Here is a 16698-nt window from a genome sequence, read left to right as displayed (position 1 = left end):
TAAACCAGCCTGGTTCACGAAGTTGCTGAATTACCCCTTTCTACTTAAGAGCTGCGGAGGTGTTTATTACCTCGGCGGACCTCCACGAGCACGCGCAGCAACGCTTTCCACAGCTTACAAATGCCGCACTACCGTGAGATGTACGGGTTTCACAGTTTAACTTGTAGAGCCACTCTGCTCAGCAAAACCGGTGAACAGAGCTCCCCAGCCATCACCGAGCCCCTGCGATGGGAGACCCTACGTGCAGGTGCCCCTGTGACTGCAGGAGCCATGTCGGTCACAGACAGCGATGGCTGGAGTGAGCTGCAAGCCCTTTTACTGTCTCCCGGGTCTATAAATACAACCAACAGTGCAAACACTGCTGGAGACCCAACAGGGTTCGTTCGCAGGGTACAGGCAACTGCGCAGACAAAACATCCCTGCCCCCTCTCTCAGCGGCAGTAACCCCAAACACATGCTGTAAAAATATCAGCCCTTCAGACACCATTGCCCAAAGAATGCTGATTGCAGCCGTGATTTCAGTGATGAGGCTGTTTTCATCCTGATCGTTCATGGGAAACTAACATTTCCTCTATTCTGATAACTTCACTGTACATCCCACCTTGGTTTGAAATTAATATTATCCTTAGTGCAGGTCCTTGAAACTACATCGGACTCCTTGCTGTGCTTCAAAATGTGGGACTGGAGACAGCACTGGCAGCGTAACAGCTGTCTCCTCCCTCCGTCTCGGAATGCAGATAGGTCTGGGTACACCACCATAAAACAAAATATGGTGCATCCCCTACAAGTTACTCCAAGCCCTGAACATAATCACTGCGTCTCCCCTAGCTTTCACATAGACCCCCTTGGCCAGGGCGTGCTTGCCACAGAGTAAAAAAATTTCATCAGACAGTGCCCTTTCTAGCTTCATCCTCATTCAAGACATCACAAACAGTTTTGCATCAATGGAAATAATGACAGCAACTAAGTTAGGGCTATTATCTGCTCACAGATTTACAAAATCCTGGTAGTCAAGTCAGATCTGACATGCTTCGAGTTGAAGTAGGAAACTGTGGAATAATTGCTGGAGGTAATTTAGGAATTAAATTTATATTAAAGGTACAGCATTGAAGAAATCTTCAGGGTGGAGTGTGGCGAATATGCAAGGAATCCATCCCACAGAAGTTCCCCAGGCAACCTTAGATGTTGGCAACACCAGGGGAGCTTGGTGTGCTGACTCTAAGAGAAACTACATGGAGAGTGGAGCGGAGTGCAGACACTGTGGCCAGGCTCTGTGATAAGACGGGAACTGGAAGGTACTATGGAACTGACAAGCTGCATATTTACTACCCTGAGCTGCATATTTACCACCCTGAGCCAACAGTCTGTCATTTTTTGACAAAATACTATCCTTTGGGTGAACTTTGCTCATTATAATCTCATTATAATACCAGAAAACACACCTCCATCCCAAAGCTACCCACCTCCAAGGTGCGACCACCCCTCACTGAGCTTGTGCTCTGGATTTTTCTTAGTCGATACCTTTAAAAGCAGAATGAGAAACTTTTACACCAATTACAATAGAGGTATGTATGACTAGAGTCACTCAAGCTCCACCTGTAAGGACAAATAATATAAAAATGGCTTAAGAGAGGAAGGATGCCAGGGAAGATACCATCGCAGACCACCTTTGACACCTGGGATCAGTCGACGGACTGAGCCTCTCTTCCCCCCCACAGGGACGCCTTTGGGTAAGATTCGAACACTTGGTTATACCGAGTGCTTCCCCGGGAAACTTAGAAATCTCTATAGAGTTGCTTTATAACTTAACGCCTTTGTAGCGAGGCTATGTTACTCGTATTCTTGGTATTTGCACATGCTTTGCAAGCAGTAATTTTATCACCGGCAATCCAAAAGAACTTGTGTATCTGTTGCTTCAAAAAACTGCACTATTCACTAATCTAGCCGTGAGAGTTCTCACTGAACACCACCAAATCCCTTAAGTGTGGCCGTGCTAGTTCATGGAACGCGACTAGACTGAAAGTGTACGGTGTTACGACTGTCTCCGTAATCATGAGAGTTCAATACATTGAACGCGACCGGACTTGTAACACAGAAAAATTGGGCATCACTCAGAATCTAAGCCTAGCCACCCCCAGCCCCTCTGATATCTGAGGACAAGCTGGAACGCAAGGGGGTTTATTTTCTGACAAATTGCCTTGCCCTTTAATGTGACAGAAACTCTAACTCAGCAAAAAGAATATATTACCATTATTTCTGCACAGTTCTTAAATTGTAAAAAATAGCCATAATTAACAACAAAATGAAAATTTCTGAAGATATTTCTATTAATATGATACAGTAATAAAATACTGTATAAGAAATGTTTACCTAGATCAACTCTGCTTGCCGCTGAATAGTTGCTTTATTTTGCAGAAAGATGAAACTACATGTTCAGACTAGAACTGAAAAGAAGGAAATGGGATGCTACTTTGTCCTGTTCTAGTCTGGAGAAACACATTAACACCACCAGATTACCGCAACACAGCAACAAAAAACCCCAACCAAATCTTTTCTAGGCCTTTGTGGAGCCTTCTGGTATTGATCACAGCATCCACACTAGATTTCCTCAACAAACACTGTACCCAGAAAGCTTTTTAGAAATTTTTGAAACATTATTTTTATTTAAAACATTCTACAAGCTTGAATCAAAGCCTCCTGAAGTTTGGCTGTGTATGAAAGATGGCAGACAAAAGGGTATCATTATTGACTGTAGAGACAATGCACTTGCAGATTTAATAGGCATTTTGAAGGTCATAGTATCTTTGGAGAGGGACGAATATGAGGAATTCAGAAATATTTCAGCAGTAAGATTAGATATTTGGTGTTTTGTGGAATATGGCTTTGTTTTCACAAAGTTTCAAATGAGTCAAAAAAAAAGTACAACTTCTCAGAGAGATTCCACAATGATACCTAAAAATAGCACTAGTTACAAATATGACTTGTCTTTGTTTTCTAAAACAAATGTAAACCTTTAGAAAAAGCTCTTAGTTTTTGGATGCTCTATTAATCAAAATGAAATTTCTGTAATACAGATTTCAAACCACAAACTGATTAAAAGTCTTGCATGGAAGACTAAAGTAATCGGTCATCTCTTCATTTGCAGCTTTTCACTGTGTGCAATTAGTGCGTGATTGTCAAGTTACAGACTTACACAAACAACAAGAGATGGACAAAGAAAACTTGGATTTTACAGTTGACATGAAACCAAACAATGTGGTGAATGGAGTGAAATCCAGTTGGCGGCCGGTCACAAGCGGAGTCCCCCAGGGCTCAGTTTTGGGACTGGTCTTGTTTAGTAACTTTATCAATGATCTGGATGGACTTGGGGGGATTGAGTGCTCCCTCAGCAAGTTTGCAGATGACACCAAGTTGGGTGGGAGTGTTGATCTGCTTGAGGGTAGGAAGGCTCTGCAGAGGGATCTGGACAGGCTGGATCAATGGGCCGAGGCCAATTGGATGAAGTTCAACAAGGCCAAGTGCCGGGTCCTGCACTTGGGTCACAACAACCCCAGACAACGCTACAGGCTTGGGGATGAGTGGCTGGAAAGCTGCCCTGCAGAAAAGGACCTGGGGGTGTTGATTGACAGCCGGATGAATATGAGCCAGCAGTGTGCCCAGGTGGCCAAGAAGGCCAATGGCATCCTGGCCTGTATCAGAAATGGTGTGGCCAGCAGGAGCAGGGAGGTGATCGTGCCCCTGTACTCGGCACTGGTGAGGCTGCACCTCGAATACTGTGTTCAGTTTTGGGCCCCTCACTACAAGAAGGACATTGAGGTGCTGGAGCGTGTCCAGAGAAGGGCAACAAAGCTGGTGAGGGGTCTGGAGCACAAGTCTGATGAGGAGCGGCTGAGGGAGCTGGGGTTGTTCAGTCTGGAGAAGAGGAGGCTGAGGGGAGACCTCATCGCTCTCTACAACTACCTGAAAGGGGGTTGCAGAGAGGTGGGTGTTGGTCTCTTCTCCCAAGTGACAAGTGACAGGACGAGAGGAAATGGCCTCAAGTTGCGCCAGTGGGGATTCAGACTGGGTATTAGGAAAAATTTCTTTACTGAGAAGAGTGGTGAGGCACAGGAATAAACTGCCCAGGGAAGTGGTGGAGTCACCATCCCTGGAGATGTTCAAGGAACGTGTGGACGTGGCATTGTGGGACATGGCTTAATGGGTATGGTGGTGGTTTTTTTTGGTTGATGGTTGGACTTGATGATCTTACAGGTCTTTTCCAACCTTAGTGATTCTGTGATTCTCTGACTCTGCCTGGATTTTCACACTTAATAAGTAGCAGTGATGGATCTGGTATGACTACGTATTTGCACGCAAAGCCCGACTCTCGCATTCGCAGCGGTGACCACAGATGCCTAACCCTTCTGACAGCAGATTACTCATCTTATTTCAGTCAAGATGAGGGTGCCTGCCAAAGTTACTCCCCCACCCAGGTTCTCTCTGCAAGTGGATTTTTGATGCGCGCAACAACAGCAGCCCTATACAAGCTTCCCAAGCAGGTATAGATATGGAATATGGCACCTTTACCAAAAGATCCCTTGCTTCATTCTTTTTTAAAGGGCAAAGGTGCCCAATAACAAGAGACAGAGAATTGTGAATAGAGTATGATGTTCCTCTGACCTTTACAGCTAACCATTTAATCACCAGTGAGGGGCATCCTGTCCCTCACCCTTCCTACAGCCACTCACCCCCGGACATGAATCTCATTCTGTAGTGCCTGAATCTTCCCTGCCTGGAGTAGAAACATCTTGAACCCACCGCAGGCCTCAAGGTCCCATTCTGGCACAGGGCACCCAAACAGGTAGAGAGGGTAACACTGCATCACTTAGTGGATCTAGCCATCACGTACATTTTCCAGCAGCGTAATTCTACTGAATTCAATTGGCTACATGAAATTTTAAGCTAAGCAGTAAAGAGCTATGTCACTGAAGACGGACCTGCTTATGATGACTACTATTCTTCCATCACCTTCACAGGAAGAAATAGGAAATTATCTTTGTTATGGGCATGCTTACCTCATGCTGTGTCCTTCCCTCTGGAACACTGAGTAGCTGACCTCAAGTGAGCTATTAACATAAGCCATTTTATTGTCTTGATGTATTGATTTGAGATAAAGCAACTTGGAAAATGTAGTAATAAACGCTTAGATAAAAGATATTATGTCTATTTATAAGTTATTATATAAATCCGTATTACAACATACAATAAAGTTACTTGCAGTATGACTAAGTATTTGCTGTTACCTACCTAAAGGCCATCACTGTCTCAAATTTTTCTCGTTTGATCTTTGGAATATCACTAGAAATGGTTGAAGCATGCTTCAGAGAGACAAAGTATCTTCCTCCCTCTTCATTTATCATATATTTGTGTTCTGTTTCAGTTGGAGAAATACAGCATTTACCCACCTCAGAGAGTTAACTGTTGTACTTTTTATTTCTAAAAGAGTTTATTATCCTCCAACTCCTGAATCACGATGTCCTTCCTGAGTCCAACCAGCCAGCTAGAACACAGGTTCTTTTTCCTTGTTTTCTGTTGAATTCATGCTCCCTATCCTTTCACTATTTCTGTATTATGTTGTGTGTAATAAAAGGTATGCTTTGTTGTAATAATAAGTAGGATTTGATCTGATTATAGGTTGTATAATCTTTCATTATCTTCGTCCTTTACCTCTCAGAGAGAACTTTTTCTTGTTTCTACACTAACACTGAAATATTAATGCTTTTATACATTAAGCTAGCAGCATAGCATCAAAGTACTATAAAGAGCGAACATATTTAATATTGTTAAGATACTATAGCTCAGATGATTAATTTAGAACTGGTTTTACATCATGTTACATGAACTATTGGTTTAATACATATGGCTGTATGTACTGAAAAGCAGTGTTTTAAGCCCTTTAGGCCACGTGCATTCTGCGTGCAAGTTTCCTCTTCCAGGAGCAGGATCTGGACAGAGAGGTCACTTCTCTCTTTTGGGTCACTGTTATTACTACATGAAACACTACTGTTCAGAGCAGTTAAAATATCGGAAGTGGCATCAGCTCACCTCTTCCTTCTCTTGAGCTGCCTCCATTAACAAAGATCTATTCTTTAGCATTAGAAAAATTTACAAGATCCATGTAAAGAAGTTAACCTGCTGCCAGGCCTTTGAGTGTCATTACAAAATTTAATGTGTACACTGAGGTGGCATAGGGTAAGTATGGAAATACTCAGTTACTCGCAATGCATTGCACCATTCACAGTATCTACAATTTTATGTACCCAATCATAACATTAATTCCATCGGTCACTGGAGTTCCTCATCAGCTACATGTACTACTTGAAGCATCAGTCGTGTAGCTTTGGAAAGTTATGAAGGGTATTCACAGTTTGGTTTAGGGATGCAATTATTTTAACACGAGTCATTTTTTTTCGCAAATAGATTTTAACACATCTTTCTGTATTACCACTCCTCTACAACATTGTTCTCCTACCGGAACTTTCTTCCATGGGTTATTTTTAGGGCTGAAGCTTTTTAACTGGGTCAGATCTAAGCATGTGGAAACCTGTTTGCTCATTTTGGAAACAAAAATTACAGGTTGTAGTGTTTTTCTGGCCTGGTAGGTATGGCCTGACCTGGCACAGTAGTGGTAGGACTTTGACACGCAACACTGAGTTTGAGAAGCTGGGGCACCATGACTACCAACACTAATTTACCTAAGCAAAAATCAGGGGCTTTTTCAGTTAGTTGAAAAGGATAGTTGTGACAAACTGAACTGTAATTTATAATAAAAAGTCTGCCTATGTCTGGAGGGATACTTAATACTGCAGTCCAGTACTACAGTCTCTACGTTGGAAGAACTGGTAGAGATTCCCATTATCGAGAGGTGGGTTAGTTAGTAGTTATACGCTGCAAATTTGGTCTCCCCTGACTTTCCTGTTCCTGTCAGCAGTGATGATTGCTAACACTCTTACAGGGCAGCAGCCTACAGTACAAACTGCAGTGAACAAAGCAGAATGGGGGGAAAAAACCTTGCACCATTTTTACAGCCTCGTGGCTTCTCTGTGCTCTTGATATTTGTCTCAAAATGTAGCTGTTAGTGTAAGAAATGTGAGTTACTTATTTCACAACCTATAACTAAATAGTCAGTAAAACTCAATGTGATGGTAAGACAGTGAGGCAAAAGTAGCATGTTAATGTAATGCTACTAGTTAGCTTCAGCATAAAAGGCCCACACCAAGTGCCGAGAAATGTGCTCCTGCTTTAGAACAGTGAGATCTACTGCTTAAAAAATGCAGAAAACCAGCATAAAATAAATGAAGTACTGCTGTATCTGATAAAGCTAGAGCCTTTTGAGTTTCAAGTAACGAGATTTCCAAAGGATTCAGTAAATGAGGCACAGCGGCTACTTGCATTTTTAAAAACTGAACATACCACCTGTTCCATGTTTTTACCACCTAAAGTCAGATCAGTGTACGCCATCGTGTTTCCAAATCATTCCCTGCTACCACCAGATCTTTCACAGAGCAGCCACACACCTCTTACTCACGCCGATGGGTTACAGCCGACAGAAATCCCCTTTTCCTGTGGCCCAAGCGGACCTGCAGCTTCCCTGCGCGCAGTGCTTTGTGCTAACCGGCTGCAGAACTGGATCGGCTCTCGGTTTCAGAGGATGGAAATCTAGATTTTAAGATCCCGTTTCAGTAATCGCAGTAAAAATACCTAAACTGCTGCATCAGATTGAGAGAAAAAAAAAAACCCAAACCACCCACCCCTCGAAGAGTCATACACTAAAATTAGTAACCTGCACAAACTTTTAATACCACGTGCCTGAAAAACCTCCTGCAGCTCCCGACTCGCGGCAGCCCCCGCCGCCCTTTGGCACATCTCCTACCCACTTCGCACGCTCCGGGGACGGGTGCCTGTTGCTCTGCAGCAACACGGCGGGGGCGCCGCTGGGGCCGCCGGGCCGGACAGCCCCGGCAGGACAGCCCCGCGGGCTGCAGGACCCCCGCCAGGCCGCGCTGCCGGCGGCGAACGCCTGCGGGGGCGCGCAGCCCCGGCTCCGCGCCGCTAACCACCGCGGGGGGCCGCCGCTGCACGGGGCGTCTCTCCGCGCGCCCCGCCAGCGCCACAACGGCGGCGGCGCCGCCCCCTCCACGGCGCCCTCCCGCCCTCCCAGCGCCGCGGCGGCGGCCGCACCTCACGAGGGAGCCCTCCCCGCCGGCAACTGCGCTCCCAGCTCCGCCCGTCGCTGAGGGCAGAGCCGCGGCAGGGGAAGGGCTCCCCCCGCCGCGGAAAAGCGAAGCCGCCGCCGCCGGGCCCTGCCGCAGCGGGCGCCGCACGGCCGGGGCGGGCAGCGCTGCCCCGCGCGGCGGCCCCTTTAAACGGCGCACGTGATGCGCCGCGAGCCGGGCGCGCCAATACCCCTGCGCTGCCGCGGCCATTGGCCCAGGCAGCCCGGCCGCAGGCAGCGCGCGCCAAGCCTGCCCAGGCTCGCCAGCCCCGCCTCCTCCCCCCTCCCCCTCCGCGGCGGGCCAATCAGCGTCTCCTCCGAGGCCGGGAGCCGGGGCGGGGCAGGACGGCCCCACCGGCCCGCGAGCCCACTCAGTTTCGAATGCCGCCGCTGAGCCGGGAGCCTGTCCAATAGGGCGGCGAAAGCGAATCCGCGTCCCGCTCGGACCCCGCCCTCGGGGGCGGGACTTCTGACTTCCCCGCCTAGCGGTTGGTCGTCGGGAACCGCCGCTCCGTGACGCCAGCGCCGGGTTGGGTGATTGGTTACGCCCAGGCGCGAAATGTAACGCGGGAAAATCTGGGGCTCGGCCTGGGCTGTGGGCACGGAGGGGTCGCGGCGGCTCCTCGTCGGGCATCGCCGGGACCGGGGCTGCCAGCGGGGCCGGCGCCACTTCGGAAAGGTGCGGGGAGGCTGCGGCTGCTTCATCCCGGCCGTTGCTATGGCCGGGGGCTGCCGCTGACTTTGCGGATCCGCTCGGGGGTGGCCGCGGAGGGGGGGGGGGAGGCACCGAGACCCCGCCTGGAGCCGCCGTCCCCGGCGATGAGCGGCTGAGGCGGACCCGGGCGGCGACAGGTGGCGGCGGCCGCGGGGCCTCCGTGCCGCTCCACACCCCCATCCCGGGACGCGGGCTCGGACAGCGGGGCTGAGCCGCCGCGCAGCGCCGCTGCTCCCTCACCCTCCTTCCCGCGCCGGTGCCCGCGAGGGGTCGGCAATGGCGGAGCGGCTGCCGCCGGGCCCCCCAGTAATTTTTTGCCAGGACTCCCCGAAGCGCGTCCTGGTTTCCGTTATCAAAACCACCCCGATCAAACCCTCCTTGCGGGGGGGCGGCGAGGAGCCGGCGCCCGCCCCGCCCGTCCCCACCAGCCCCGGCTTCAGCGACTTCATGGTCTACCCCTGGCGCTGGGGCGAGAACGCCCACAACGTGACCCTCAGCCCCGGCGGCGCCGCCGCCCCCTCGGCCCTCCCGCCGCCCCGCGGGGGAGTGGGCAGAGCCCCCGCCGGGGACGAGGAGGAGGCGGGGAGCCCGGGCGGCGGCGGCGGCAGGCACCTGCACCTGAAGGTGAGTGCGGGGCCGGGGCGGGGCGGGCGGCGGCGGCGGGCGGCCCTGCGGCGGGGCGGGCGGGCGGGCGGCGGAGTTAAAGGGTGACTCCGCGCCGGGTGCCCCTCCCCCGCCTCCGCCTGGAGATTTAAAGTGAAGTCACTTCCGGCAGCGGCGCGCGCGCCCCGGTGCCGCCCGGCGGGGGCCGGGGGGGCGGGGGAAGGCGGGGCCGGGAGCGGCGCGGCGCGGGGCGGGGAGCGGCGCGGCGCGCGGCGCCGCTGCCCCTCCTCCCCGCCGTTTGAAATTAAAGAAGAAGGGAAGTTGCCTGCTGTTTTGTCCGTTCGTCCCCGTTTCGCGGAGCGCACGTCAGAGCGCTGGCGGTGCCCGGCGGTCCCCCACCCCGCCGCCCTTGCCGGCCGCAGCCCGGCCGTCCGGAGCGAGCTCGGCGGGGGCTCGGCACGCCCTGCTTCGGTGAACGGCTAAATGGCTGACACCGTCGCGGCACCGGCCCTCGGTTGCACCCGCCCCTTAAAAGTCGCTTCAGGAAAAGTTGCGGGGTTTGGCTGAACGGCGGAGGCGGAGCGAGCGGGAGTTCAGTTCTGTCATTATTCCAATGCAGGATGGGATAAGGCGTGGCCGGCCCAGAGCAGACACCGTCCGTGACCTGATCAATGAAGGGGAGCACTCTTCCAGCAGAATACGTTGCAATATCTGCAACAGGGTCTTTCCGCGAGAGAAATCGCTGCAGGCCCACAAACGAACTCATACTGGTGAGTAAAGGGAAGGTGTGAATAGCTGGTGTGAGCAGCTTAGGAAGCAGCAGGGAAGGAATTAAAAAAAAAAAAAAAAAAACCCGAAACCACAAAAAAAACCCAACAGACTCGACCTGTTAATATTTTATTGTAACTGTTAAAATCAGTTGTACTTTTCTTCTAATTGCTAGTGCAATCAAAGCCTTTGTAACCCTGTTTGTCATGGGAAAGCGTAGCAGCAATTTAGGCTATAGTGGTATAGGCAAATCACGTAAATATTTTATCTGCAGCTGTCACAGGCTTACTTTGTATGAGGGAGAACTTTTCTTGAGCTTGGTGCTCTGTACGTGGTAGCACTTCTCATTCTGACTGCTTCTTTGTGATTTGTTTCCTTCTTGCTGGTGTATTCTTCACACGTGCAAGTTTTAAAAAGTACTTAAGAGAAGTAACTTAAAAAGTAGCTGGTAACTTGGGCAGTGTAACACCCTAGAAGTGTAGCTTATGTGTTGAGAAAAGAGTTCAAATGCTTAAAATCACCATCCAGTTGTCTCTTCCACCACCTGGAATTAATTTTCTGGGATGGAGGTGGCCACACTAATTTACTGAATTGTAACTCACGGTTAAGTTGAAATGTAGGATCAATGCAATACCTATCTAAGCTTGAACTGAACAGGAGATGCTGGGTTTTTTAAAGCAAGCAAATGTGGGGTTTTTTGTTGTTCCAACAGGACTCTGTATTTGCAATGAAGGGTGAACTAATGTAGCTCACAATATGGATACGCCCACCAACACTCCCCCCAAACACCCAAACCAACCAACCAAAACCCTGGAAAAACCTTCGATCCCATGGTCTCTTTTTCTGACTCAAGTCACTAAGACTAATCTAGATACTAGTATTAAACAGCAGTTTCCTCATGCACTTTGGTCAAAAGATGTTTTTATTTCACTTGGTTGTATTAGGTGTTGAACTTGTATGAACTACTTAACTGAGCAGAGCTTACCCGGGTGTTACTCCTCTGACTTAGTAAGTCAGCATCACCCTCGTCTTGTCCTTCCTGAGCCGTGGCATGGCATGCTTTCGCATAGTTGCATGCAGTCGGATCCTCTTGAGGGAGGACACACCTGCTATCTCTGTTCTTCTCATTGCAGTTTGCATGGGGAAGTCTTCCTTGATGACTGGCCTAAGGAAACTTTCTTGGCTTAAGTCTGGAATAAGTTTCTCTTGTGACCTCCACTTATCCATTACAGCTTTTCTCAAATAGTCTTCCCTAATGAGATATTCCTACAACTTCATATGTTACTATACTGTTAACCTCAGTGATTTTTACCCTAGTTCAGGCTATGTTAAGGATAAAATTTATCTGGTTACAACTTGAATTACATTACTTGTCAATTTACTCATTCACTTCATATATTTCTTGCTCTATAGGTGCATAGTTTCAGGGGACAAAGCTTATGTAGTGCTGTGCAAGAGGCATAAATCAGAAAATATGACAAGGAAAAACATAATTTTGGTGGTGTTTTTTTTCCTCCTGTGGAAAGAATTGTATTATCCAGTAGCATTGCGCATGTACTTCAAAGTAAAAATCTGTTTGGAGTAAAAGTGGATCTCTGCTATTTAGTACAACAGGGCTTTTTAAGCAGGTGCAAGCATCTCAGTGGGTAAAAGGAGAGCTTGCTTATTTAAGGCTCAAGCCAGGGACCACCACTGGATACTATGACTATTCTTTTATATACAGCTTTCCTAAATCTGTTCTGTTATTATTTTTAAGGTGAAAGGCCTTATTTGTGTGACTACCCAGATTGCGGGAAAGCCTTTGTTCAGAGTGGGCAGCTCAAAACTCACCAGCGTCTCCACACAGGGGAGAAACCTTTCGTCTGCTCAGAGAATGGTGAGCCACCAGAGAACAATTTGCAGCTTTCAGAACTAGGGTCAGTCTAGTACTGGAAATGTATGCATGTTCACATGGCAAATTTGGATTTTAATTTTGGAGTTCCTTCTAAGGAAGGGAGGAGCCACACAGAATCTGCATAATCATGCAAATAATGTATCTAAAGATTGCATACGTTATTATGTAAGTAGGTTATCAGTAATTCTGTCAGTTGATACTAATGTTTAAAGTGATGGGGCGTGTTATGAACCTTGCAACTAGACCTTGCTGTTTTCAACCAAACCTAGGGTTTTGTGAGTGAAGAAGGTTGGATTTGGCAGCATCTTCATCCCACAGATATTACGCTTACTCGTTGGTTGGCTGCTCTCTGTAACAATTGTCACTTCATGTTTTTTAAGGCTGTTTAAGCAGATTCACGCATGCAAACCGTCATTGCCCCAAACATCCGTATGCCCGACTGAAGAGGGAAGAGCTCACAGACAGGCTGAGTAAGAAGCAGACGGCTGACAATAAAGCTGTGGCTGAGTGGCTAGCAAAGTAAGCTCCCTCATGGTGTCATCTTTCTCTAAATACTTGTAAGGATGGTCTGAGAAAGCATTTTATTCTTAGGGGCAAAAAAACCCCAACAAACCAAAACCAGCTGTTCCTCCAGTACAAATCAGCCAGGCCTTGCCTTTCCTTAAAGAAGTGTGAACTCCTGGTCAAGACAAAGTTCCTCATAAGACTTTCTCTTATTGTTTTGTTTGTTTGTTTTTATTCTCTGCTTAAATGCTTGTCTTTGCTTGATCAACACCTGCTAATACCTCATTACTTAGTGCTACAGTCTTGCTGAATTATGCATCTGTATGAGGGGCAACAATTGTGTATGCCTAGGGAGAAATGCCTGCTGGGAACACCCGTGTAGAGGAGAAGTCCCTCACAGGTGTTCACTTGGGCACCTCACACTTAAAATACTGAATAAAGGAGGTTTCTGACAGCTTAAATACTACCACATAAGGGCTGAAAGATAAAGCCAAATGCAGTGCTTAGTCGGATGCAAGCTAGTGCTTGGGAGGTTTTTGCCAGCTTTGAATTGTTGGTGTGTGAGTCAGTTGTATGTATTTTAAAAGCATTCCCTGCATTTGATTTTGTAGGTACTGGGAGACCAGAGAACAGCGTGCTCCTGCTTTGAAAACTAAAACAATCCAGAAAACGGATCAGGAACAGCAGGACCCAATGGAGTATCTTCAATCTGATGAAGAGGATGATGAAGAGAAAAACAGCGCTCATTCAGCTGCTCGCCGCCGCCGCCTCCAGGAACAGCGTGAACGCATGCATGGTGCGCTGGCTCTCATTGAGCTTGCAAACCTAGCTGTGGCACCGCTGCGACAGTAGATAGGAAGAGAGTCTGCCTACACAGGATGTACTTCCTGGTGGTACTGAACCAGTTAGATCCTGGGCATAAGCTAAGCACCTTATTTGCTTATCATAGGCTGCTATTCTGTAGAATTTATGAAGAATGTTGTTGCCCCATAACATGGGGTGAGAGAATTGCACTTTTTGTAAGGAAAAAGACAGATGTAAAGTTTCTAAGTATTTTGTAAATATGGGACTGCATAATGCAGGGTTGACAAATTTACGTGCTGTGGGAAGCTAGATTTTGCAAGGTTAACTCATTTATTTGAAGCAGTTTTCATAGGAAGCACTTTCTGAATAAAGTGTTCGTGATTAGCAGAATGGTACACGTGGCCAAAGAAGGCTGACAAAAAGGAAAGTATTTATCTGACTATTTAAGCAAATTTATATTAAGTGGTAGGTCTGAAGATACTGTTCAGCAGCAATGAAACCGTGTTTTTCTAATGTCAGTATATCTTTACCTAGTATCACTGAGGCAGAAGGCAAAGCCTAGTTATCTCAACTTGTAGAGGGGAAGAAACTGCTTCAGGCAGGAAACTGTAAGATCATTCAGGATCTTCACTGTGACTGCTCAAGGTATGAGGCTTGACTTTGCTGTTCTACGTTTTCTGATCTGATTTCAGCAGAATCTCTTGGTAGCACTTGTTGTTATTCCTGACATGTGATGTTAGGAACTTTTGCACATTGTTGGGTTTATCTGAAAATGATTAGTCTTGCAAAGTCTAGACAAAGGTAAACAATTGGTAATTCTTTTTTCAGGTATTTTTGGACCCTGTGTGATTTGGCACTTGATTTTGTTAATAAAGGGGGTATTTACAGGGTGGTATGGATTTGTAGTAAACTATTCTAGATCTCCTATTAGCAAACACTAAGTTTTAAAGTATTGCTTTTATATGATTATTAGCAAATAGAAGCCTCCGTACTTTCTGTGCATAAAGCCACCTTATTGCTTTACTTCAGGATAACATGCCCATTTTGTGTTCACTAACTGTAGCACAGCTATCAATTAAACACTGCAGAAAAATACTCACTATACAACTAGAAAATAGGCTTCCAAAGATAGTTACAAGTGTGTTAACAGTGTGATTTCATGTATTTCCCAAATAAATGAAGTTACAGAATGCTGCCTAGTACTCAGATGCTGATATAAAATGTTTAGCAGGATATCTTGTCACTTAGTGAATGTTGTATACTTTCAAATAGCATTGTCTCACGGTGATCTTTTTCCGTATTTTGCTTTGAAGGCAACCAGAGATTTCTAATATGCTAATGAAACATTGTTTTCAGATTGGACTTCTTGTTGTGTGGTTTTGTTGGTTTTTTTTATTAAGCTACTGCTTTAGGGGATATTAATAATTTGTATGTACTGACCTGCTTGCTTTAACTCCTTCCTCGTTGAAGGTCAGGAAATTCAGATGAGAAGGGAAGCCACTTTCCCTTTCACTTAAAAAAGAGGAAGAAATCATTTTATCAGTCACTTGATACAGATTGACCAGATGTGTACAGCTGTTCCAGAAAAGTAGCATGATTTTACACCAGAAACTGCAACTGATGGATTATGTTCTCACTGATAACTTGTTGTGGTTGAAAATCTCATTAACCCAGTTCATTTAAATCATGTATTGATGCACTTAACTGAAGAGTAATTGAATAATTAAAAAAAAAAATCACTTTCATTGAATGTAAGTAATTTTGCACCAGTGATACGGTTTAACTTTTGCTTTCAGCTCCTAAACTTAGCTGACATCAGGCTCACTTGTTTCTGGTTTAAATCTTGTAGGCTTAAAAACACTGTAGTTGTTCTAGGCTTCTTAGCCTATGTAAAACTGGTAATTTGCATGTGTAGATTTGGAGTTTCTCAAATAAGTTACATGCTTTTGACTGTTCAGTTGGCTGCATGCAAATAGTCTGATCCCAAAATGAGTGTACATCTGTTGTAACTCAGGATTGCTCCTGAGTATATTTCACGGGGCATAAGACTGTGTAATTACCAGCCAGTTGCAGACTGGAGTTGTAACTTATTCATTAGGATTGATTTTTTTGTTGTTGTTTGTTTGTGTGTGTTTTTCCCAGTCAGCTGTAATGCTTCAGGCAACTTGCAGAGTATTTCTTCAAGTGTAACAAGTACACTGAATTGTACTTGGCTGTAGACAAAATTCAGACAGCTGAAGCAGTTTTGTGTTGTGCCAAGTTTTGGGTAAAATACCAAGTAAAAAAAAAAAATTGAGATGTGGAAGATTGCTTTTTATTAAGAAGTGATTACATACAAGAAATCTTGAAGTGCTCAGTGCTTCGGAAGATTAAGTTGTAGTTTGGTGTGACTTAACAGCAGAAGAGTGGATGTGCTGTCATTTTAATAGATGCTTTGAATAAAAACTGGTTTTAATTTTCAAGTTTCGTGTGTACTGTGTTTGGTAATTGTTAAATGCTTGGGCTGTTCCCTGTTTCTGTCATCCCGTCAGCCTGACTTGCCGCAGAGCACGAAGGTGTTTGTTTTCCCTGGCTGTTGGAAGTTGACACACGCAACTTTTTTAGAGCGTTTCTAGATCTTGGCAAACTCGGGGGAGTTCCTTTGAAGCCATGTCCAGGGCCGGTCTGCTGTGGCAGCCCCTGCCCCTGCGCGGAGGGGGCCGGGGCCCGTGGAAGCCATGCTGGCCGGGGGTGGGCCGCAGCCCTGCCCGGCCGTCCGCCTTCGCCTGCTTTGAACGCCTCCCCTCTTCGAGGGCGAGTGCTCGGAGACGCTGAACTCCCTTCCCGTGAGGCTGATTTAAAAGCAAAGCAAGCTGCTGCCGGAGGGCGGCAGAGGGTACCGGCGCGCCTCGGGAGCAGCCCTGCTGGCGTGGCGTCCCCCGGAGGCGGCGGCACGCCGTACCCCGCGCACCTTCCCTTCTGGCCGAGCCCCGGAAGGCCGCGGTGGCGGTGGGCCGGCGCTGGCGGAGGGCCGCGGGCGCCGGGCGGCAGCGCCCCCCCGGAGGCGAGGGGAGGCGCGGCCGCGGGATCCCGCCGGCAGGGCCCCCACGCCCGGGCTGCGCGCAGCGGCCCGCCCCGCCAGGGGGCGCCCTGCGGCCGCCGCCGGCCCCCGCCGCT

The 16698-nt window shown here is 47.6% G+C and overlaps 1 protein-coding gene across 1 annotated transcript; it reads left to right on the top strand.

Annotated features, from left to right (window-relative positions):
- The first annotated feature begins 9245 nt into the window (after positions 1 to 9245).
- ZNF367 (zinc finger protein 367) lies at positions 9246 to 15992 on the top strand. The gene is made up of 5 exons (XM_059833849.1): positions 9246 to 9593; positions 10192 to 10342; positions 12097 to 12216; positions 12615 to 12753; positions 13350 to 15992. The coding sequence occupies exons 1-5, from the start codon at positions 9246 to 9248 to the stop codon at positions 13588 to 13590; spliced, it is 999 nt and encodes a 332-aa protein (XP_059689832.1). The 3' UTR covers positions 13591 to 15992.
- Positions 15993 to 16698: the final 706 nt, after the last annotated feature.

Source organism: Gavia stellata, chromosome Z, assembly GCF_030936135.1.
Source record: "Gavia stellata isolate bGavSte3 chromosome Z, bGavSte3.hap2, whole genome shotgun sequence".
Classification (NCBI taxonomy): Eukaryota; Metazoa; Chordata; class Aves; order Gaviiformes; family Gaviidae; genus Gavia; species Gavia stellata.
This window is presented reverse-complemented; position numbering and strand designations above follow the sequence as displayed.

Excerpts from the sequence above, each read along its gene's own strand:
- ZNF367 (XM_059833849.1), top strand. The coding sequence starts at position 9,246 with ATGGCGGAGCGGCTGCCGCCGGGCCCCCCAGTAATTTTTTGCCAGGAC. Across the intron at positions 10,343-12,096 it reads CCACAAACGAACTCATACTG|GTGAAAGGCCTTATTTGTGT; the intron begins GTGAGTAAAGGG and ends ATTATTTTTAAG. Across the intron at positions 12,754-13,349 it reads GTGGCTGAGTGGCTAGCAAA|GTACTGGGAGACCAGAGAAC; the intron begins GTAAGCTCCCTC and ends TTGATTTTGTAG.